Below are 23,877 nucleotides of genomic sequence, written 5' to 3'. Positions count from 1 at the left end.
AATTGACTTTTCCGAGAAATGATGAAAGCCGCGCGGCCGGCCAATGAACGGCGGCGGCGAACTTCCGCACCTCACGGCCGGGCTGCTCGAGCCCTCCCTCCGCCTCCACCTCCCGGTTGCACAAGCTTGAAACAAACACTGGGGAGGAAGGGCGGAGGGAGGAGGGAGGAGGGCGGAGGGGGGAGCGAGGGAGGGAGGGAGGGAGCGAGGCTGGCAGGAGGGCGGGGGGTGGGGGGATTTCCAGCCTCAGCGCTTCGCAGTTTCCTCTCCTTGTTTTGCTTTCGATCTGGACTGTTCTCAGGCAAGCCGGGGAGTAACTTTTAGTTTTGCTCCTGCGATTATTCAACTGACGGGCTTTCATTTCCATTTCACACACCCTAGCAACACTTAAGCCTTGCGGAATTGTATTGGTAGCGTGAAAAAGCACACTGAGAGGTAACATTTTTCAAATAATAGTTGTGACTGTGCGTGTGTGTTTTTCTCGAGGGCATGTTTATGAGGACTGGAGGGGATCTGTGTGTGCGCGCGTCCTGATGGTTTGACACGATGTTTGGCAGACGGAAAATGCTGAGGTTCATAAATATTAATACTGATTTTTGGAGGAACAGTCGGCGCTATTATGGATCATCTGATTTTAGGGAAAGCAGGTTTCTGCTGCTGTTGCTGCTGCTACTGGGGCTTCTGAGGCTGCAAGGAGGAGGAGGAGGTAAAGAGGGAGGAGGAGGAGGAGGAGGTTAGTGGAGGTTTAATTTCACTTTTGGATTTGCAGATGCGGAGAGGTGGCTCCATGGACACAGACCTGCTCTGTGTGATTCTGCACCCCAGGTGTTGGGGGGGTGCAGGACTGCTGGAGTCGGGCCTCCTTTTAAAACAAAATTATCGGGTGCATGTGGGTGCGTGTGTATGTTTACAGACGCCGTAGCCACCAGATCCTAAGGAGAGAAGCGGGTCCTTCTCGGTGCCCGGCGGCAGTGGCTCTCTCCCGGCAGCTTCTGGCATAAATAGACAGGAACCCGCCGACCGCCCGCAGCCTGCGCCCCGCGTCTGGCCGGGAGAGGCACCTCCCGCCGCGGCCAAAGGAAACTTGATGCGGAGCCCGGCGGCGGTCCCAGGGCTCGCCCGCCTGCCGGGCTCGGGGAAGGGTCGCGGGCGTCGGGTGCCAGCGGCCGGGGCCGGCGGGCGGGCTCGGAACCCGGCTGGGCGCCGGGCCTGGCCGGCGCGCCCGGCTTCCTGGGGGCTGGGCCGCTGCCGCCACCGCCCGGGAGGGACGCCGCGTCCTCCTTCCCGCCGGCCAGCGCCCGGGCTGGCCCTGGGGCCTTGTCGATGCACTTGTCCCGGCGCGCCGGGGGCTCAGGCGGCGCGTCCTGGGAGGGCGCCGCGCCCAGGGGTCAGCGGCCCCGGCCGCGGCCTAGCGCCGGGCGCCTCCGGGTCCCCGCGGGCGCCCCCGGGCCGGCCTCGCGCGCTGGGCCTGACCCGCCTCGGCTACGGAGCGGGCGAGGTGGGGGCGGGGAGCCTCCGGGGACCGAGCGGCGCCCTGCTGGCAAGCCCGGGTGCCGGCTCCCCTGGGGGTCCCGGGGCGCGGGCGGCGGCGGGGTGGGGACGCGTGTGCCCGCCCCGCGCCCTCCGATCCCGCTCGGGGCGCCGAGTGGCATTCGCCCGCCGGCCAAACGTGGTTGGTGCAAAGCCGCGGCCGCCACTTCCTTTCCGCCTCGCGGGCCGGGCTCGCCCACCAAGCGATGCCCGCTGTGGCCGATCGTGGCGCCCGCCCGCTCGCGGGGCTACGGCCTGGGACCCGGCCCCGAGAGGGCTCGGGCAGCCTTTCCAAGTTCCAGGGGCTTCAGGATGCAACTCATCCCCTTCCGAGGACGCGCTGGCGTCTGGGTTTGGGCCGCACGTGTGGCTGCGTTGGCCGCCCTCACCCCCTTGCCCCTTTAGAGGGGAAGAAGGGGGCAGGAGGCTGGCAGCCGGAGCCGGGCTCAGAAACGGTCTTCCCAGCGCCGGACGAGGTGCCCGAGTCAGTCGGTGTAGGCAGGACCCCTGGTCATCGGCTGTGAACGTGACCCCTGGGACTGGCAGTCGAGGTTGCCCCATACTTGCGGCTTGGCTTTTAGTAGTTTTCACCCCCTCTGTATAGTGTTTGTAACTTAGGGATATTTTACCCGCTCCCTTCCCCCAGTGTGGGCTACGGGTAGTGCTCCCAGCCCTGGGTTAAGAAAATTCGGAGGTTTCCTAGTTGAGGAAAAGTGCCAGCATTTACCTTCTGCCACTGGCCTCCCTGTTGCTGTGACTAGGTCTGCTTTTGATGAATGGCAAGGGAGGGTGGAGGATAGTTACATTTCCTGTTGTGGATTTTCAGGAATCACCGAGGTTGCTGTCAAGCTTGCATTCACTTATTAGTTTTCAAACCGACTGCAGATAACATTGGAACTTAGCAGCCTGAGCTTTTTTTGGTGTTTAAGGCAGGTGCAGACAGGGGGCTGGTGACAGACTGGAACCAGGTCGATGGTCTTGAAGTTAGGCAGGCGCATGCTCCGCTCCCTTACCAAGACCTGGAGGGTGACCTCTGTTTAATCCCATGCACACACATTCAGGACTTTCTAGTTTTCTCACCCCACCCCCATCATTCCTTTTTTAGAGGGGGGGAAAGGGTAGAAATAGAAACCTAAGAAATCCTGGAAAAACTTGTGTTTTCTAAGGAAACTTCAACAGATGGACGGTTTAGGACTCAACCAGGCATTTTGAAGCGGTAAAGTTGGAAGGAACATCTATCGATTGATGGGGCAGAGTCCAGAATTTCACTGTAATTAGTGAATGATTATAATTTATAACTCAGCTTGTTGTGTAAGAAGTTAGATTTTGGTTTCCTAGATCCAAGAGTTCTTTGCTGTTACAATTTGTAACTGCTTCTTAATATTAAACGTTTACATATTTCATTCTCAATGAGTTGAGTTTTTTTCTTTTGACCTTCAAAAGTTAGAGATAATTCTGCATATTTCAGACCGACTTACCAGTAAAAATGTCATCATAACCAAAAGTAAGGGTTTGTAGTTTAATTGGAAGCCAGTTATGGCAAACAAAAAGTCCTGACAGCTCAGTGAACCATGACCCCACTTTTCTCTTTCTCTGCTTTCCCGAGGACTTTATTAGGCAAATATTCAGTATACCAAAGCTAGCTAAAGATGTTTAAACATAGTAGTGGAAAATTTGAAACTCTGGATGTTTAACATTTGACGTGGGTCGATTTTCTTGTGTTTTCAAGGACACTGTACTTTTATTCTTAGTATTACGGCATATAAGCTTCGTTGTTTTTAGAGCATTTTCACACAATTTCCTTTTGATAGAGAACAGACCACTGAGCTCTAAATGGGGTATCTGGGACATGGTTCCGTTATGTGCTTTATACCAAAAAAAGGCTTAAAGCAAATAAGGGACTTTATTCATTTAATAACTATTCCTAGAACATTCACGGTGCCCCAGACACAGTGCTTGTTCTGTGGATTCAACTGGGAACAGGAAGACAATTTCTTTACCTTCTGGGGAGATTGCATTCTAGCTGATGAGCTGACAATTCCTAACTAAAAATAAATACAATAATTACCTTTTCCAGTGAGTTCTGTGGAAGGTGATAATACTTAACTGTATATCTGATAGGGTTGCAAAGGGAACAAGTGAGATACTGTTATGAAAGAAGGTTGCATAAGTTACAGCAACCTACAAATGTATAAGGTGTTCACTTTCAGAATTCTGTCAGATTATTCTTCATTTTAAAAGCCAGGGAGGGAGTTCCCTTCATGGCTCAGTGGTTAACAAACCCAACTAGGATCCATGAAGACACGGGTTCGATCCCTGGCCTCGCTCAGTGGGTTAAGGATCTGGCGTTGCCGTGAGCTGTGGTGTAGGGGGCAGATGCAGCTCAGATGTGGCACTGCTGTGGCTGTGGTGTAGGCCGGCAGCTAGCTCCAATTGGACCCCTAGCCTGGAAACTTCCATATGCTGCAGCTGTGGCCCTAAAAAAAAAAAAAAAAAAAAAAAAAAGCCAGGAAATCATCACTGTGGCTTAAACATTGACTTTTCAGCAAGAAGGGATTTTACTTGTTCTGGAAGTGTATAGATAATGGTAAGGAATTTAACACAGAATAATTATTTTATGTGAAGCATTAAAGTATTTAACAAATGAAATATGTTATTGCCAGTGAGTTATTTATTTATTTTTTTTTCCTGTCAGGAAAGAAGTTAGATGGTGTCCATGGAGACCAGATGATATGGAAATAAAAATGATTGAACTAATGTATTTTCCCTCTTTATATCAGGAGGAAATCTTCCCAAGCTCACTGTACTTTAGTCTGAATTTTCTTCATCAGTACTGAAAACCCTTCAGTTCATTACATGTTATTACAGAGTATGCCCTTAACTGATTTTAGTTTTTGCTATAATATCTTTAAAGGGAGTCTGTTAACTTGCATTTATTTTTTGAAAGCTCAGTACATAGCCAGCACTATTATATGTGAAAATATATGATGACACATGTGAAAAGGAACATATTGTGTGTGTGTGTGTGTGTGTATATAGATGCGTATATATATGTGTGTATATATATATATACACTTAATAACATAAAATAGTATACAAAAATGACAAATTGTTATGAACTGTCAGTTATTGTTAACAATAAAATCAGTTCTTCTTTTGGTCTTTATGGGACACCTTTCCCACAGGGAGGTAGGAAGTTAGGGCTTTCTGTCCCCATTGGCCCATTTATGCCCTTCTTTTGGTCTGAGTCTGATGAATATTTGGCTGTCATGTCTATCCCCAGGCAGGATCAAACAGTGGTCCTCGTAGTAGGGGTAGCTGGTGGGAATGGGAGTGAAGAGACTTTATTAAATCTTGATTTTTTTTTAAATTTTTCAGCGAAGAATGATGTTATCTATATGATCCAGATTTAAACCCGAAGCCAATATATTATATAGAATACCAAGGGAAATACACAGGCAGAAAATCAAGGCCACCTAAGGCTGGTCTATGACCTGTCCAGAGAACCCACAGTCACCAGTGTTTGACCTTGAAATATCCTTTTGAAATGATTTCCCTTCTCACAAGTTCCATCTTTTGACAGACTGTCTCTGAAACAAATTGTGTTTAGTTAGGAAGACTTCACATGCCCATTTTTATTACTCGGCAACACACCGGACTTGTAGTCAGAGCTCCCGATGGACTTGAGAGAACTAGCGGCATCAAATCCAGCTGGTCTGATTCCAACCTCAAGTAAAGAAACTTGACGTTGTGGACAGCCTGAGCAGCAGTTTCTTGGATAAACTGACAGTCCGCTTAGGCTTTCTGAGGTTCTGAAATTGGCTACCGTCTCCCCACTCCCATCAGTAACTCTTAAGTTCTGCTGGGGATCCAGGAACCCTAGGTTATCAATCATTGCTGTAACCCAGACAATTATTTTGTTAAATGAATGCACACTTTGGGTCCTTATTTCATTTAGCTATTAGATATATGCTGACAGCCAGGCATGTACAAGGCTCTGGGTAGTGGAAGGTACATGAATTCAAGAGTCCAGAGGCCTGGAGTTGACTTTCAGCTCTTTTATTAACTCTCCAGTCATTTCCTCTTTCTGGACCTTAGTTTTCACAGTTGTAAAATGGGGCTGCATCGCTCTGTCATTTCTGAAGGATGGCACTCAGGTGTGTATCAGAATCATGGAGGGCAAGGGGCTTTCAGAAGCCACACAGAACATTCAGATTTGAGGCTGTCTGCAGCTCCATCCTCTCCTTTCTCTCCTGCCCTAAGAACCCCATCCTCACCCCCACCTCCACCCCAAGAGTAAGCCTCTGATGTTCACCAGTGTGTCCTCAGGTGCTGGGCCAGAGCAAAGGTGGAGAACCACCGAATCGAGGATCTCTGTCTAGGGCCAGATCGTTTCATCTCCTCATTGGCTCAGAGGCAACACTGGGCAGGAAAGCAAGCAGATGGAACTTATCATCCACCTTTTAGGCGGTGCTTTGAGTAGGGAATCTGTGGTCCTTCTCTGTTGGCTCTGCTCATGTTGACCTTGCTTGTCATATAAAAATGGGATGAGTGTTTTGGTTGTGATACTTTGAATTTTCCATTCTGAAGAGGCAAGAAGGACTTTGTTTTATGACGATGTCTCTGTCTAGCAAGGCCATAAAGAGTCATGGGTTGTTTTTTTTGTTTGTTTGTTTGTTTTCTGTTTTAGCTTGTATTCCCCTTTATCAATTTAGTATTAAAGTGTCGATATACAAGAAAGAACAAGAGTCAAGCAAAAAAATGTCCCCTTATGTCCTGTGCCCTGTGTGTATGCCTTGTAGTCCCATGATTATGAGAAGGGAGTCTGTGCCCTTTTTTCTGGTGATGAATCCTAAGCATTTTTATCTCAAAGGCAAGACCAGTTTAGTTCAACAGAGTATCTTAATGTAGAGTTTTGTATGATAAAAGCCTGTCCAGTTTTCATTAACCATTTTTTCGAGTTAACTGCTTGCTCTGTCATTGTCATAAATAATTTCTTCTCCGGTGTCCTTAGCAATCTGTTGCTCCTGTGTGAGAGCATTTGATACTCACACACCCTAATGTGATCAAAGGAAAGATGAGCTTCCAATTTAATTTGTTCTTATTGAGCATAAAGATGTCAAGTTTTTGTAGGCACCAAAGAAATACTTTATAGATGAAATGCACTGTCCTGGCCCCATAAGCTTAGAATCCTACAGACTTTTCCATCTCAGGAAGTTGACATTTTGAGTGAGAAGGAACTTCAGACAGTCCACCCCTCCCCACCCCCAGTGGCCGCTCCTGTGGCATATGGAAGTTCCTGGGCCAGGGGTTAATCTGAGTCTCAGCTGCCACCTTTGCTGCTGGTACGGCAATGCCAGATCCTTAACCCTCTGTGCCACAGCTCCACAGACTGTATTGTTTCAAGTGATATCCAACGTGTTATTTTTGAAGAGAGCTTTTTTTGGTTCACCTTACTGGAGAATTATTGAAGACAATGAAAAAATTGCAGTGGTGGACAAGAGCCTCCTGGCCCCTGGAGAGGGTGTCAGTGGGTGTGTGGAGTGTTGGAATAGGAGAGGCGAGGGCATTGGGAGGTGACAATTGGAGGATGAGAAAAGAGACTAAGGTGGAGAGCAGGATAGTGCCTCCTGAATTCTAGTAGGAGAGAGAGAAGAGGGAATCAGGCAGGTAGACTTTTGCCTGCCACCAATGGCATTGAAAACATTTTGGAAATAGAGGGGACAAGTTGGTAGTTAATTGATGGTAACTGCAGGATAAATGGAGGACCTTCCATTTCTGACTTTAAAGTTTGGCTTTTTTTTATCGTGGGGGGGAGGAAACTGCTGGGCATTGGCCAACTTCAGACAAGGAAATAGGAAACTGTGAAGGGTCACAACCAGGATGCCACATTAGTGTTGGAGCTGAAGAGGATGAGGAATCCGTGCCCCCCACTCGAGACTCAGTCTGAATTGCCTTGGCAGCCGTGGGTTCCCTTGAGGAAGAGGCATGTTGATGAAATGGATCAGCAATACTCTGCTAGCTCCTAGGCGCTCCTCCATTCCTTGTGCTGGATTTCCTTGCTGCTGTTTTATTTTTGCCAGATTAAAGGAGGTAACTAGGGAAATAGAGGTAAAGGAGGTAAGGTCAGGAAAACAGAATCGGCTTATACTGTGTTGCCCTAAAGGGCAGGAGGTACAGGTTAAGACTGAGCTATGGATGCCGTCAGTGGTACTGCTTGTCACACTGGGCTTGAAACTAAGTACTTCGTGTAATAGTTGAAGGATTGTACTCTTTTTTTTTTTGCTTTTTTTGCTTTTTAGGGCTGCACCTGTGGCATATGGACGTTTCCAGGCTAGGTGTTGAATTGGAGCTGCATTAGCTGGCCTACACCACAGCCACAGCCACAGGGGATCCAAGCTGTACCTTCGTATCCTGAGCCATACAGCTCATGGCAACACTGGATCCTTAATCCACTAATCGATGCCAGGGATCATACCCACATCCTCATGGATACTAGTTGGGTTCATTACCACTGAGCCACAGTAGGAACTCCCAAGGGATTGTACTTTGAAGTAAACTTTCTGGAATTCAGTTTGGTGGTGTATACTTATGTTGAACTCTCTGTTCCAGTAATTCCACTCCTAGGAACTTACTCATGTGAAGTAACCAGAGATGGGGCAAAGATTTATGTGTAAGGATGTTTGCTGTTAGCTTTTGTTACAGTGAAAACCCGGAAACACTCGAAATACCCAACAATAGGAGCACACTTAAATGAATTACGGCACCTCCACACACTGAGTATAGATAGCTGATAAAATCCATGTTTTTGCATTTAATAATGGGAAGATGTTGGCAGTGTATGTTGAATGGAGAAAAGAGGGTATTCAGTTGTGACTCTAATTTTATTTTTAAAATGTATGTGTTTATTTGTATATGCATCATTTAAAAAAAAAACTGGAAGGAAACATTTGGGTGGTGAGATTATGGATGTTTGCCCCCCCCCCCAACACTTGTATTTTCCAAATTTAATATAACAGCCCAATTACTTTGATAACCAGAAAAATATTCTCGAGACAACTTTAAAGTGATTCTCCTCTGACCTCACCTCTGGTAAATGTAGAATGAGGACCAGGAAATTGGATGTTGCTGAGGAGGATGTTTGTGAACTTGGCCACTCCCGGGCCCTTTCTGCTTTGATGTATGGAGCTCTAGAGTCAGGGCTTTCCCAGCCATTGCTAAGAAGTGCCATTGTCCTGATTCAGCTCTTGCTGCTTGAAGACACTGAGATGGATGGTTCCCTGGTAAGGTTGGGATACACTGTTTTGCCAAGAACTTTGGAGGATCTGAGATGTTACACATTTCACAGATACGTCCATTATGTAAGTGAATCCCATAGAAACACCAGACACCTGTGGTGGCGGGCAAGGGAAGGAAAGAGTTCTTGATTGACCTTTATAACCAGGTCCCAGCCAGAGAGATGTTGCAGTGTTGGTCCTGCATACCTAGACCCTCAGGTGATGCTGTGAAAACTAATGGAATGTGAGTGTGCATTACATTCTAGCTTGTATCAGAGCAGGTACCCCCTCTGCCAAAGGAGAAAGAGGTGGGGGAGGAGGGAAAGGGAAAACAGACACCTTTGCTCCTTTGAGTTGGGATGGAAAGGATCCAAGGTTTTCATCCGAACTTTTGGGAACATAAGGCTTTTACACTTCTAGGGGTCCCTAAGATCTGGGCTTCATGCCTTTTGAAATGACCATGTTTAGAAAGAGAGATCTTCCTAGCATCCTATGAACTTAACCTAGGGACCTGGTCCAAGCTGTAACCATTTGGCTCTCTTGAGGAGATAAGAGAAGTTTGGTTATCCTTCTGGATCAGAGCAGTTTATTTAGATAAATGGCTACAGATGCAATTCTCGTGGTAGGTAAAATATAAAATGTTTCTAGGGGAGGCGAATTCAAACATTGCCTATCCTTGTATCCATGTCATGTGCATTCCTGTAAGTTGGGTGGCCAAGCACAGGAGCACCAAGGAATCTGGGCAAGTGTTATTTTCCCCACACACCAATCTTTACAAGTCCCTGTTGGAGAATGACTTCATGTGACTCAGAATGTGACTTCTGACTTTCCACAACTGCAGAAGCCTCCAAATCCCTAATTTGTGTCTGAAAAAAATGTTTAGAATAGCTTTAATCCCTGTGTAGATTTAGGAGACAGTTTTGGATGTGTTATGAAACTAGGATTGGGCGTAACCATTAGGACTTGAGCGGCAGAATGCCAAAGCTCGGCCAAAAAAAATGTATTGATTAGGACAACACTGTCCAACCCAAGTATAATGTGAGCCACATGTATGGTTTTTAATTTTCCGGTATCTACGTTAGAAAAGTAAAAAGAAGTAGGTGAAGTTAATTTTAACACTTTTAGTTAGCACGGTGTGTCCAAAAGGTTATCAATTCAACATGTAATGAATATAGAAATACTGAGATCATTTATGTTCTTTTTAGCCTTCGGTGTGTCTTTTACACCTACAACACATCTTAATTCAGTCTGGGGATGTTTCAAGTGTGCAGTGGCTGTGTGTGCCTGGTGGTTACTGTTGGATGGTGCAGGATTTGGAAATGAAGCAGGGTGTGAAGAGAAATGCAGTGAAACATTGTATCACAGGGACCAAACCTGAAAGGACCAGAGGAAAGCAGAGTGAGAGTGGTCATTTGGTTATAACTGCACCTCCCTGGGCCTCCTCCCCACAAACCTCATCTGATCTCACCGGACAAAAACACTAAGATGCTCTGAATCTCTTCAGAAGCAACACACTGGATATGCCATTCATTACAAGCCTCTTGAACCTTTTCCATCCTCTTAAACTGTTAAAATCATCGATTCCTTGGTTTTTCCTTGGTTTTTCCCATTTACAGCACCTCGCCCGGGCAAGTCATCTGAGAGCTGGGATCGTGTCGTATTTCCTTGCATTCTCACCAGTGCTTGATACACAGGAAGCACTAGACAAATATTTGTTGATTTGATTTTCAGCCCTAAAGCAAAGGTTAGCTCCAAAGGCTGAATTCCAGCTCGGGACGGGTGGCCCAGATCTCCTTTGTGTTAGAAACGAATGGTATATGTATTGAGCACGTAAACATTGGGATTTGTCACTTTGCATTAGGATTTGTCACTCTATATTAGGAGTTCAACATCCAGAAGGTGAAAAAATTGTTTGGTTTTCTTCTTGGTACCGAGGCTTAACAAAAATCTTATCAGTCTATTCCGTTGACATTTATGTTCCAGTGCTGATAGTAATACCTTCCTGTACATGTAAATAAGCTCTATTTGCTGATAAACCGGAGGTGTACATTCAGGAGCTGCTACTTTCTGAGTGGGTTCGTTATGAACAAAAACTTTGTTATTAACAAACATTCAACCCATAACCTGTGTGCAGGGAAGTTCTTTTGACATCAAGCCCGGTTATCTTCCAGTTGCCTTCATTTGTTCTCTTTGACTGTAATTGTTGGGTAGAAGCAACAGACTTATCCACAGAACCCAGGCAATTTATTTTTCCTGAAGCCTACCTAAGAACTGCTTAGGTAGCTTTTCTCTGCAAGATTAAATACGACCTTCACTGAATCATGTTAGCAGGGCCAGCAGCTAGAAAAATAAAGACTAAACCAAACCTTCAGCAAAGAAATTCCCAGCTGCTCAGTGGGTCAGAGCTTTCCTGATTGCTTTCTTCCAATGAAAACACTGTAGATTAGTTTTAAGTGAATTCGAGTAGGTTTGGGGATTTGCAACTGACAGAAGAACAGGAAAGTATAATCTCACTTTAAAATCGTAATCCTGGAGGTAAATCTTTATTGACGCTTTGGGGGGTGTTGGGATTTGATTCCTATGGGAAACTTAACTCATGGGCATTGTTGGGTTGACCTGGAAAGTTAAGATCCTGAAGGATGAGTGGAGACCCAGAGGCTGGTGCCCCCCAGAGGGTGACTTGGGTGAGTTGGGGGGTTCTAGGTGCAGGTGCTACTGCTCCCCTTTCTTCTCTCCGTTATAGACATAAAGTCCAAAGGCCCCAGGAGGCAATGTGGATGAACTGCTATTTCCACTTTTGGGTGTGGTGTGGTTCTACTGGTGATTCTGGAAGTCAGGGTGAGTTTAAAATATTACAGGAGAGGATATATTTATTTGCCTCTCATATAGGTGCTTTGAATGCATCAAACCTTTTTTTTTTTTTGCTTTTCCTCAAAGTCAGCTTGCCATTTGGGCTGCAGTTTGGGAGATGGGGTAGATATGGGCCCAGAACTGAAACAGTGGACTATTTCAGTCATTCATCCAGTCAGTCGTTTACTTAATAGGTGTGTACTCCGTGCTAACTACCTATCTGGGGAGTACGGAGAAAAAAGGTAGGAAAGTGGTCAGCTTGGGCTTAAGTGAATTCAGTCGAGGGTCTGCCTACCCTATAGTGAGGAGCCGTAGTCTGGGCAACAAGACCTCAGTTCCAGACATGGCCTTAGGTGTCTGTGCATCCCTTTTTAAAATTAATTAATTAATTAATTAATTTTGTCTTTTGTCTCTTAGGGCCACACCCTGCGGCATATGGAGGTTCCCAGGCTAGGGGTCTAATCGGAGCTATAGCTGCCAGCCTACGCTACAGCCACAGGAATAACAGATTCAAACTGCGTCTGCGACCTACAGCACAGCTCACAGAAACACCAGATCCTGAACCCACTGAACGAGGCCAGGGATCGAAACCGAAACCTCATGGTTCCTAGTCAGATTCATTTCCGCTGCACCATGACGGGAACTCCTGTGCATCCCTTTTAGAGTTCTTTCAGGCATCAGTGGGCCACCTGGGGTGGCCCCCAACTCTAGGGGAAGCAGCAGTGCTAACCTGGCACATTTTTTTGGCTAACTGTACACACTTTATTTGAGATTGATTTTTAGTAAATCATATAATGATGAACTAAACCAAACATACTGTTTGTTGTTCTGTCTGTTTGCCAACTCTTGCCCCGCGCAGTGTGGCCTGTAGAATTCCGCCATCCTCTAGCATCAACCGAGTCCAGATAGTTTGATAGTTATCTCCACCCTCTACTTCCCTCTCCCAGGGGGTCGACTCTGGAACTGGCTGCACTGCTGGTAACACAGCTGCCCCTGATCCCTCGAGGGAAGTTGTTCCGGGAGAACCGAGCTCTTCTCATAGGATCCAGGAGAGGCTTTTTCCTCACCTCCTTTTGAGATGATGTCGCCATGGAGGGGAAATTGATCCTTCTTTAATTTTGAAAACCCATCCTTTTCTCTCTGTGCGTGTGCATGGGGGTAGGGGGGAAGGTCAGTAAATACTTCAGGTACCTGGAGGTAAAGAATGACTATTGTTCAAGTAGGCCTGGAGGAAGCAGTGGCCACAGTAGTGAATTAATAAATGCATGTGTAGCCGTTCTTTTTTTTTTTTATTGTGGTAAACATAATGCAGAATTTGCCATTATAATCATCTTTAAGTATATCCAATAGCATTAAGTACCTTACAGTGTTGTGCAACTATCACCCCTATCCCAGTCCAGAACTTTTTTTTTTTTTTTGTCTTTTTGCCTTTTTCTAGGGCCGCTTTCCATGGCATATGGAGGTTCCCAGGCTAGGGGTCGAATCGGAGCTGTAGCCACCGGCCTACGCCAGAGCCACAGCAACAAGGGATCCGAGCGGCGTCTGCGACCTACACCACAGCTCATGGCAATGCCAGATCCTTAACCCACTGAGCAAGGCCAGGGATTGAACCCTCAACCTCACAGCTCCTAGTCGGATTCCCCAACCACTGAGCCACGACGGGAACTCCAGAACTTTTTTTTTAATCACCTCAGACGACAGACTTTGTACCCATTAAACAAGAGCCCTGCCTCCCTCCCCCTGACCTACCACCATTCTACCTTCTGTCTCTGGGTAACTGACTTCTCTAGGAACCTCACCTAAGTGGCATCAGACAATATTTGTCCTTTTGAGCCTGGCTTATTTCACTTAGAATGTTTTCCAGGTTCATCCATGTTGTCACGTGTGTCAGAATGTCCTTCCTGTTTAAGACCAAATAACATTCCCACATTTTGTTTATCCATTCATCTGTCGATGGGCGCTTGGGCTGTCATTACCATTTGGCTATTGTGAATAATGCTGCTGGGAACACTGCTGTAAAATATCTGTTCGAGTCCCTGCTTGCAGGTCTTTCAGTCCAGTGGATCATACAGTAATTCTAGGTTTAACCTTTTGAGGAACCGTTTTCCACAAAGGCTGCACCATTTTATATTCCCATCAGTAATGCGCAAGGGTTGGTTCCAGTTTGTCCATATCCTTGCCAGAATTTCTTTTCTTTTCTTTTCTTTCTTTCTTTCTTTCTTTTTTTTTTGTGAATAATTGTGTGTGGGGTGTGAGGTGGTCTCTCATTGTGGTTTTGACGTGCATTTCTCTAATGGCTGGTAATGTTGAACATCTTTGCATGTGCTTCTTGGCCATGTGTATGTCTTCTTTGGAGAAACGTTTGTTCCAGTATTTTGCCCCATTTCTGAATTGGTTATTTGGATTCTTTGTTGTTGAGTTGGAGGACTGAGTCATTCTTTGTGTGGGTTCCAGAGCAATAGGCTAGTATGGTGTGAAAATGCAGAAGATCCTCTCTCATTGTAGTGTGTGTAGCATGTGGCACAAAACCATTTTTCAAGTTTTGAGATGTCGTAGAGCTGATAACAGTTCCTCTTGCGGAATTAAATTATACTGAATCAAGTATATCAGAGTGGATTGGGAAATGGAGAATCAGATAAAAGAACTTAACCTTCTCATAGAAGGAAACTAGAATGGGATGTTTCCCTAGAGGATATAGTCTGCTCCTTCCTTTTTACAGCCAGAAAAATCAAGTGACCTGCTCAAGATCTTGTGGCTGGATAAGTACTTAGAAAATTTTGTTGAACTCCATAGTAAAGAATTAATTTTTTTCTGTTATATTTTGAACTTTAACGTCTCTGGAGAGAGGAAAAACATAGCAGTGATTGAATATGGTAGTGAATTAATTGTAGCAGCTGCTCATATGGGACCTTTAATAAAAAAGACCCTACGGTTCATCACTTTGGTGGTATTTCAGAATCAAAGTGAATAGCAGCAGCCTCAGAATAACATTTGAGGGCATAAGAATTTAGACATAATACATTCAGTAATAGTTCAATACTACTGCTTGAGTGAATGAAAAAAAATATGGCTCTAGTAACAGATCTGTTAGGGAAAATGAATAAAAGCAATTGTTTATTATGAATTATTGACAGGAGAAACCTTTCGTCTGTCCTTATAAGAGCTGTAGTAGATGAAAAAATTCTGTGAAATATCAACTTTACAGTAGCAAATTTATTGCAGGTTTATGTTTACTGTTTTCAAAGTTTTCACTTCACTCAATTCTTTTGAGAAGTTGGTTTTTATCGGATAATATAGCCTGGCAAGATAATGTATAGATTATAACTAAGAATCAGTTGTAAATAATTGGGAAGAAGATAGATAATGTCTGTGGTTGGACATAAGGCAGAGTGGTAAGAGGAGTTGCAAAAATGTGTATTCCTTTCAGCCTTGGAGCCCAGGCTTTTTAAAAGTCCTTAAAATTAGCCTCAAGAATGATAACAAATCTGACAATGAAGTTAAGTTGAAGACTTATCTGTTTTGCAAGCAAATATTTTAAACACAACTCTCAAAAAGAGTTAATTCCTCTGACAGACATTTCTGGACTGCTGGTGTGACGCCCTGTGTTGTGGAGATGTGAAGTTGACAATTTCATGTTCTCACAGACCTTATCATTTAGTTAGAGAGACAGGCAGGGAAATAACCATCTGTAGGCACAAAAAGAATGAAATATGAGCTTACTAGAAGCTATGGAGAGAAGAGGAAGGGGCTCTTTTTTTTTTTTTGGCCACACCTGTGGCATTTGGAAGCTCCTGGGCCAGGGATCGAATCTGAGCTCCAGCTGTGACCTATGCCACAGCTGTGGCAGCGCCAGATCCTTTTTTTCTTTTCTTTTCTTTTTAGGGCCGCACCTGCAGCATATGGAAGTTCCCAGGCTAGGGGTCGAATCGGAGCTGCAGCTGCTGGCCTACGTCACAGCCACAGCAATGCCACATCGGAGCTGCATCTGCAACCTACATCTGCAGCTTGCGGCAACTTCGGACCCTTAACCCACTGAGCAGTCCAGGGATTGAACCCTAATCCTCATGGAGACTGTGTGGGGTTCTTAACTCGCCACAGCGGGAGCTTCAAGGAGCTCTGTCTTGGACCAGAGCAGCGAGGGTGTGCCTCACCAGAATTTCCCAGCCAGGGGAGGAGGTAGGCAGGGTCGGCGGGTGGCCAATGGGTGAGCAGGGCATCTTTGGTGGAAAGAGCAGCAAGAGCAAAATCATGAAGGATCGGAAATTCCTGACACTCTTGGGTCATTGGAGAGCTCTCTGGTCTGATGGGAGCAGACAGGTCAAGGGAGTGTCAGGGACAGTTCCTGGTGGCCCTGAATGCTTCCTTCAGTGTGCGGGTTCTTGTGTTTACTAGCCAGGAAGGGCTTTCTTCTGAGCATAGAGCAAGCTTTGGTGGGACGTTTATGGAGGATTTGGACCCCCCACACACCCCGCACCGCCCTGGCTTACATTCTAAAATATGCTAGATAATGGCTCTTAGCAGTCGAATGTGGCAGAGCGGTGGCCCTGCCATGCCTAAGAGGAGATAAAAGGTGTAAGAATATGCCTACATTTTAGTCATAGACACATGGGCGTTGCAGGAAGGACCAAACTGCTTTTGATAATAACCAGGCCTGTCTTTGGGCTGCTTTCATATGTTTCTAAGAGGAAGTGATGCACAGATACCAAAATATTTTTTTACACCCTCTTTTGTTTGTTTTGATTTGGTTTATAAAGAGAGAGAAATTACTATGAATAGGGTAAGAGAGGAGGTGATCGAGACGGCTGTCGTTAATATGGCTGAGAAACCTGAGTTGGAGAATCAAGATGATGGCAAGGTGCCCCCAAACAATGCCTTAGCACAGTGGAAATGTTTAGGACCAGGTGTCCCAGCAGCTCCCAGAATGACTGGATGTGGCTGTCATCTCAGCAGTGAGACTGGCCATCCAGGTAGGACACGGGGTATGCTTGGCCATATTATCCGAGTGACACGGTGGAAGACCATGAAGGGCTGACTCATGGAGCCTGAGGCTGAACAATGGGGACTCAGGAAGTTGGGGATGTCGGCTGAACAGTGGGGGCTTCTTCCCATCTGTGTTTCCATAGCATGACCTCGGTGAATATAGTACCACTACCAGTGCTGAGGCCATAACTTGGCTGGCCACTGCCTTATAGCATTTATTGGATATCTCCTAGGCTCTTCACTTAAGTTTGAAGGTCTAGTTCAAAGGCCCTAGATATTTCAATGTGTCATGCTCTGCATTCATTGTTAATGATGACCTTTTTGACCTGATTATAATTTTGGAGTGCTCTTATATGAGGGCTCAGCAAAACGATTCACATATTTTCTGTACCCAGTAGGCAATACATGTTGGATGAATTCCTTTGCGAGGGTTGTCCCAGATCTCCATTTGTTCCTTCCTGTCCAGACACAGACCCCTCTATAAGGACCTTAGAAGAGGTGGGGCTCATGTGCTGTGTTTTCTGGTGGGGAACAAGGACCAGGCAGCGGCCACGTGTGCCTGTGCCCTGGGGTGTGTCAGGGTGTTTCCCAATCAACAGGGCCCTTATTAAGGTGCAAGGACAAAGTCTGTTAACTCACCAGACTTATGTGAGCTTTCCAGCCATTTCTTTACCATATCCGCCCCTGTTTCCTGGGGCACAGCTTCTCTGATTACTCACAGTTCAAATGTGCCATCCCTTCCTCTCTCTTGCCTTTGTTGTTATTCTTCCTTTTGTTTGGAATGTTTTTCCTTCCTTTCTGCCAGAGAATTCCCTGCCTTTCCAGGCCCGCTTCACATGCCCCTTCTTCTTTGAAGCCCCCCAGTGTTTTCTCTCTTCCAGGCTTTGACATAATAAACTCCCCACAAATATGTTCCAAAACCCCTGCCTATATAATAAGCAGGGCCCTGTGATTGTGAAGGTGGAATGACCAGGGTGAGTTTGATGCAGAGAATGAACCAAGAACCAGTTGTGTTGTGTTGAATGAGCTGGTTGAGTTCAGTGATCGTGGGATGTGTTGTAAGGGGAGGTGCCTCCTGGCAAGTTTTATCATCTTTGGTTTGTTTCTCTAGTATCACCTTCAGGACCCTCTGCCTTGTTTTAGAGTTAGTTGCTTATGTTCCTGTCCCCATCACTACAGCGTGGCTTTTTTTTTTTTTTTTTCTTTTTACGGGCATATGGAAGTTCTCAGGCTAGGGATCGAATTAGAGCTGCAGCTGCAGCCACAGCAATAGTGACCCACACTGCAGCTTGTGGCAACACTAATCCCTTAACCTACTGGGGCAAGGCCAGGGATTGAACCCAAATCCTCATGGATACTATGTTGGATGCTTAACATGCTGAGCCACAGTGGGAATTCCAAAAATGGAGCCCTTTTGAGAAGAGAGATCACGTCCTCATCATCTTTTTATCTCCCAAAGAGCTTTTCACAGAACTTGCTTGGCTCCATAAGATTTTTTGAATGAAATGTTAAATAAATGTAACTCAAAGGTTTGTGAACATGCTTAACTTGGTTCACCTGGGAAAGGTCACAAAAAGAGTAAAATTATTCTTTTTTAGGTTGCATGCTTTTTTGTCATCATCCCCCACCCTCCCACTTGTTTATCACTTGTTCATCTTAAGTTTTATCCATCACAACACATGGTTCATAACATCTGCCTTTTCCAGCCTACCCCCTGCTCCCAGAGGGTTCTCCAGGAAGGATTCATCTATTTCCTCATCAATACATAATTATTACATAGTGTCACGTGCAAGGTACTGTACTTGATATCTGGGGAAGTCTAAAGAGCAGTCAGAAGCCATTCTTGCTCACAAGGACTGTTCACAGGTTAGGGTTAGGAAAGCTGTGAGCTTTGCTTGAGTTTAGAAGGTGAAAGGCGTCTGAGGGATAAGAACTCAAAAAGTGAGACATGGGCTGAGTTAACGATGGCTAAGAGTCCAGATTTTATTCAGTGGACCCGTGAAGCCACTGCAGCGTTTTGAGCCTGGTGCTAAGACATTTGGGAAGGTTGATCTGGCCAGCCCCGTGTAAGCTGGAGATAACGCTCATATTCCAGAACTCGGACCCTGGGTGCCCGCCTGCTCCTTGTGAAGAATCTGGCTGTGTCCACCCTGCTCTCAGGTGGGGCACTGGCTCTGCTCTCCAGAATTTCTTTGGGGAAATCTCAGGGGATGCCCAAGCAATCATGCCCCATACTTTTCCTCTTAAGAGAAGCTGCCCTTTATCTATTTCTTCCTCACAGTAGCTCTGCCAAGTTGCTTAAGATCTCTGTTTATAGATGAAGAGACTAAGACTTGGAGAAGTTACAGGTTGTGAGTGGTGACAGTCTAGTCAGGTGTGCTTGACGCGAGACCTCAGCTCTCTCCAGCACCTTCGGCTTCAGCAAAGGGGGATGGAAACCAGTGTGGTCCAGGAAGGGGTTGGCAGAGAGGAGGAAATGGTGACAATGGAGTGGAACAAACCCAATTTCCAGGTGCCATTTGGAACTTGTTTAATGGCAGTGAGTATCTTTTAAAATTATTTGAAGACATTTATGCACCCTGTAGAGGAGAGATGTGTTCTTGATTCAGAGGTCGTGTTGTCTTTAGAGTGAGTAGCGGTTTTGGCTCTTGTTTCCAGTTGGAATTCATTGGTAATCAGGATGGCGTCTTGTAGGAATAGAATCACGAGTGCCTACGGTTATAGTTTGTGTGTTGGATCTCAACTCAATTTGAACATCAAGAGCTGAACGGAATGGCTCTATAATGACGTATATGATAATAAGTAGTATAATAAGTATATAAGAAGAAGAAGAAAGGGGAAGAAGAAGAGGAGGAGGAGAATCTTTACAGAGAGTTTAGTGGCTGAGGGGACAGCTCAAAGGAAATCCCCTCAGGAAAAGCAGCAGCAAGAAGGAAGCTGTCAGGGACCCTGTGGATGTGGAATGAGGGAGGGAGTCGATCATTCTCATGGGGGGGACGGGCAGTTGGGGGGGGGGAGCCAGGCCACGCCCTTCAATGCCAGCCATTTTCAGAGCGAACCATTTTTAGGCTTCTATCTTTGGGGAAGTCATTGGTTTTCAACATCGTTGGCCCCGAATGGAGCTGAAATCAGATGGCAGTAAATAACTTTGTCATTTTATGTAAATAGTTTTTCTTAGAAGGTTCCAGTATGCCGGCCCTTCTAAGAATCCCTGTTACTTGACTTTTCAAACGTAAGTACTGAAGCATGGCCATCTTCTTTCTCCTCACGTCCTCTTGTCTTTCCTGTGGTCCCGGTGGGACAGACATAGCCATGGTCGGTCATAGAGAATCACAAGGCCGTGGCAGGTACACAGTGATTTGGGGGCTGAAAACAACTGAGATAATTCGGATCCTGCCCACCTCCTGCCGTGTTCCTCGTCCCCAGGCTTCCCTGTGTAGTATCTCAGTGATCCACTTTGCTGTCCGCAGTTTTCACAGGCACCATCTTATTTGCCTTTTTCTGTACTTTCTCAGTGTACCTGAGGCCTGAGATGTCTTTTCTGGGCTTTCGTACTGCCGACTTAGCTGAATGGCTCCAGGGATACCCACCTCTTCATGCAAAGATGGACAGTCTGAAATGAACTTCCCACTTAACTCCCCAAAGAAGTCATGTCTTTCAGACTTTACTGCAAAGGCAAGTGCTCAGAGGACACGCTGATTCAGGGAAAAATAGGGTCGCTTCTTTTTCCCATTTTCCATATGGAAAGAAGGTTTGAACGTGCGGTATGAGCCTGAGTCCATATGCTTTGAAATCTGTCCATGGTTCTTGCTTTGCTGAATTGCAGAATCTGATGCTACCTAGGTACCTGGGTCTGGGGCCAAACACACCCAGCGGACCCAGTGTGATTTCACATTTATGAAATGTTTTCTTAAAAGTCAGTCTACCCTTTTTGGTCCTTACTGCCTTCTATGAATTCTTCTAGAAAAAACTGTTTTAAAAAGTGATGGATTTTTAAAAAATGCTTTTAGGTTTTTCATAGTTTAGATGTATCTGGAAAGTAATTTATTTGTGCAACTTCACACAGCGTTCTTATCTTCTTAATTGGTTTTTTACTAGAATATTACATTTATATATGTAACAGATTGAGATCACTGTAGTGTCTTTCAATTTTTAAAAAAGTTTATTTATTTTTGTTAGAAAATATGTTTCATACATGGTTAAATTGCTTAGGAAACATCTGACCCATGGTGGGGGTCAAAAGATATCCTTTAAAAATTTTTGATACCTATGGTTTGGAAAATTTGTGCTTATGACCCAAAGTACATGTGAGATGTACTGTTCTAGACTATGCTAGACATTTTACATGGTTACTTATCTAATCCTTGCAAAGCCTTATAGGAACAGATCGGCTTCATAACTTACCCAAGGCCACACAGCTAATAAGTGATAGAGGTGGGATTTAGAACCAGGCTGTAGAGTTCACGCTGTTGCCTTTTCTGCCCTGTTACTCCCTTGGCAGCCTGCTGGGGGGGGGGGTGCCTCAGGGGTCGCTGACCAGAAGGCATGTCAAATAGAGGTATGATGTTTTGCAAAGTTTTGCTCAGGCATTTCAGGCGCGCGCACACACACACACACACACACACACACACACACACACAGTTTTCATCATTGCAGCCCTGGGGTCATACAGGGTCAAAAGACTTCCTCTTTTAGGAAAAGCCCCAGACAGCTCACTGTCTTTTTGTCCCATCCTTGCTTGGGGGTGGCTTGTATTCTTAGTTGCTCCTCCCTCAGAACAGAGACTGAACAAAACAGAAAGTGTTGGGAAATGCAACCACAGCCTGGCTCTAGGTTTTCTTTCTGTACCTATAGGCCTGGGGGACTTAAAGTCCCTGGACTGTTCCTGACCCGAGGAAGCAACTGTCAGAACTAGCGTGGTGTCTGAGAACAGCTTGGGAAGCACGCCCGTTTCCTATCGGGTCTGTTGGAGGGCCCAAAGGGCACGTGTGGATGGATCCTGTCCACTGGAGCTTGAGGCCTGTTTTGGATGCTGGGGTCAGGGACTAAGCCCCAGCTTCCTCTTCTGAAAATCAGAATAATAATAGTACCTACCTCCTAGGGTTCTTGTGAGGGTTAAAGGAGCTGATGTAGGAAGAGCTTCAGGTTTAATGCCAGGTGCATATCCTAGTCATTGTCATCATCGTCCCACCACCATCTTTTTCCTGGTGAGGAATCAGGAGAGCGGTTTTTTGGAGGCACATTTGACTTTGTGTGTGTGTGTGTGTGTGTGTGTGTGTCTTTTTTATTTTTTAGGGCCACACCTGAGGCATATGGAGGTTCCCAGGCTAGGGATCTAATAGGAGCTACAGCTGCTGGCCTATGCCATAGTCACAGCAATGCCAGATCTGAGCTGCATCTGCAACCTACACCACAGCTCATGGCAGCGCTGTCTCCTTAACCCACTGAGCGAGGCCAGGGATCGAACCTGCATCCTTCTGGATACTAGTCAGATTTGCTTCCCCTGAGCCACGATGAGAACTCCACGTTTGACTTTTGAATGCATGTATTTATAAGCAGTCCAGTTCAATGCATGTAAAGGTAACCGCTGGTGTGAGTGCCTTGGTCCTTTGGGTAGGAAAGTCTCTGGGGCTCCTTCACCTTGACCATCATTAGCCTCACTGTGTTTTCTTTCTTCTCAATGTCAGGAGGAAGTGTGTGTGTGTGCAAGGATCTCTGAGCAGAACCTCTACCCAAGTCCCGTAGAACCAGAACAGTTCAGTGTATATGGTATTATCACACTGCAGCGATGTGTCTCACAGCCCTCTCATTCAGAATTATTTTCAGTGTAAGGGGTGTGCTTTCCAGATAATTCCTTGAGTAAATTTGCACTTGTGCCCCATTGAGGATTAAGTCTTTTTCTTTCATACCATGGTTTCCACAGAGCAGTAGGGCTTGTGTTAGATGGGAGACTAGTTCATGTAACTATCTCAGCAGATGATGCTGTTCTCACTCCCACCGCATAGACTGTATGAACAGACAGCAAATAAATGTGATGTAACTTGATGCTCATTCAAGTATTCTTTGTAATAGATTTATTTATTTTTCTAATTTTTTTGGCCATGCCCATGGCATTCAGAAGTTCCTGGGCCAGGGATTGAACCTGTGCCACAGCTGTAACCAGAGCCACAGCAGTGACAACAGTGGATCCTTAACCTGCTGTGCCAGCAAGGAATTCCTGTGTAATAAATTTACTTTTGAAATCAAATATCTAAAATGTTGGAGGAGAAGGAACGATGTCATTACAAATGTCATTATAAAGGAACTCTATGGAGGGGATGTTTTTAAAGTAACTTTGAATCTTAATTGAAAGCTCTTCTTAATTTATAAATAAATACTTAGATTGGTAAAGTAAAATGTGTATATCCATTGCTAGGTAGGCCTAATGTAAAGGCAATACTAATTTTTAAGCGGCTACTTCAGATATCAAATTTTTAAAAATATTCAACTGGAGTTCCCGTTGTGGCGCAGCGGAAGTGAATCCGACTGGGAAACATGAGGTTTCGGGTTCGATCCCTGGCCTTGTTCAGTGGGTTAGGGATCCAGTGTTGCTGTGAGCTGTGGTGTAGGTCACTAATGCGGCTCAGATCTGCCATTGCTGTGGCCGTGGCGTAGGCTGGTGGCTACAGCTCTGATTGGACCCCTAGCCTGGGAACCTCCATATGCTGCAGATGCTGCCCTAAAAAGACAAAAAAAAAAAAATTCAACAAAGGTATTTCCTCACTTAGTATTTGCATTAAATTTTTCCATTTCAGGACTTAAAATGTGCATGTTATTCACGAACTTACGAAGAGTGCCTGCCAGACTAATTTATGTTAAGTGCAATATAAGGAAGAAGACGCTGATCTTTTTGTATAATATGGGAATAATAATATACTCTAAGGATAGAAATAACTTGAAATTAATTACAGATCCCAAATCCCTTCTTTGCCATCCAAATAGCTCTGAAATCTGAAAGTTTTTATCATGACTCATTTGTCAGTATAGTCTTCCCTGAATTGGCATAAAGCTATTTATAGCTTTTACTAATCCCAACTAGTGTGAATGTTCACGTTTTACTGCAGAAATATTACTTGTTGGATTAAGGGGCTCTGCTCTAGAGATTGCTGGGAGTGTGATACCATATTATCTCTAAAATCCCCAAACTGAATTCTGAAACAGATCTGGTCCAAGGATTTTGAATGAAAGAGCAGTTGTCTCC

The 23,877-nt window shown here is 45.4% G+C and overlaps 2 protein-coding genes across 3 annotated transcripts in view; both read left to right on the top strand.

The window, feature by feature from the left end:
• The first annotated feature begins 251 nt into the window (after positions 1-251).
• The window catches only part of IRF2 (interferon regulatory factor 2), an 88,713-nt gene continuing 65,087 nt past the window's right edge, over positions 252-23,877 (top strand). Inside the window, exons 1-2 of one of the 2 annotated variants that reach the window (XM_047772332.1) lie at positions 252-435; positions 20,153-20,312. In XM_047772332.1, the coding sequence (XP_047628288.1) occupies positions 20,208-20,312 (105 nt within the window). In that variant the 5' untranslated portion in view covers positions 252-435; positions 20,153-20,207. The remainder of the gene's footprint in view (positions 436-20,152; positions 20,313-23,877) is intronic. The other variant, XM_047772333.1, reaches the window with a different exon arrangement.
• LOC125123111 (collagen alpha-1(I) chain-like) lies at positions 832-4,479 on the top strand. Its single transcript, XM_047772334.1, has one exon. The coding sequence runs from the start codon at positions 1,324-1,326 to the stop codon at positions 1,933-1,935; it is 612 nt and encodes a 203-aa protein (XP_047628290.1). The 5' UTR covers positions 832-1,323; the 3' UTR covers positions 1,936-4,479.

The sequence above is a fragment of the Phacochoerus africanus genome, chromosome 3, assembly GCF_016906955.1.
Source record: "Phacochoerus africanus isolate WHEZ1 chromosome 3, ROS_Pafr_v1, whole genome shotgun sequence".
NCBI lineage: Eukaryota > Metazoa > Chordata > Mammalia > Artiodactyla > Suidae > Phacochoerus > Phacochoerus africanus.
This window is presented reverse-complemented; position numbering and strand designations above follow the sequence as displayed.

What these genes read in the sequence shown, in the direction of transcription:
- LOC125123111 (XM_047772334.1), top strand. Translation starts at nt 1,324, where the DNA reads ATGCACTTGTCCCGGCGCGCCGGGGGCTCAGGCGGCGCGTCCTGGGAG.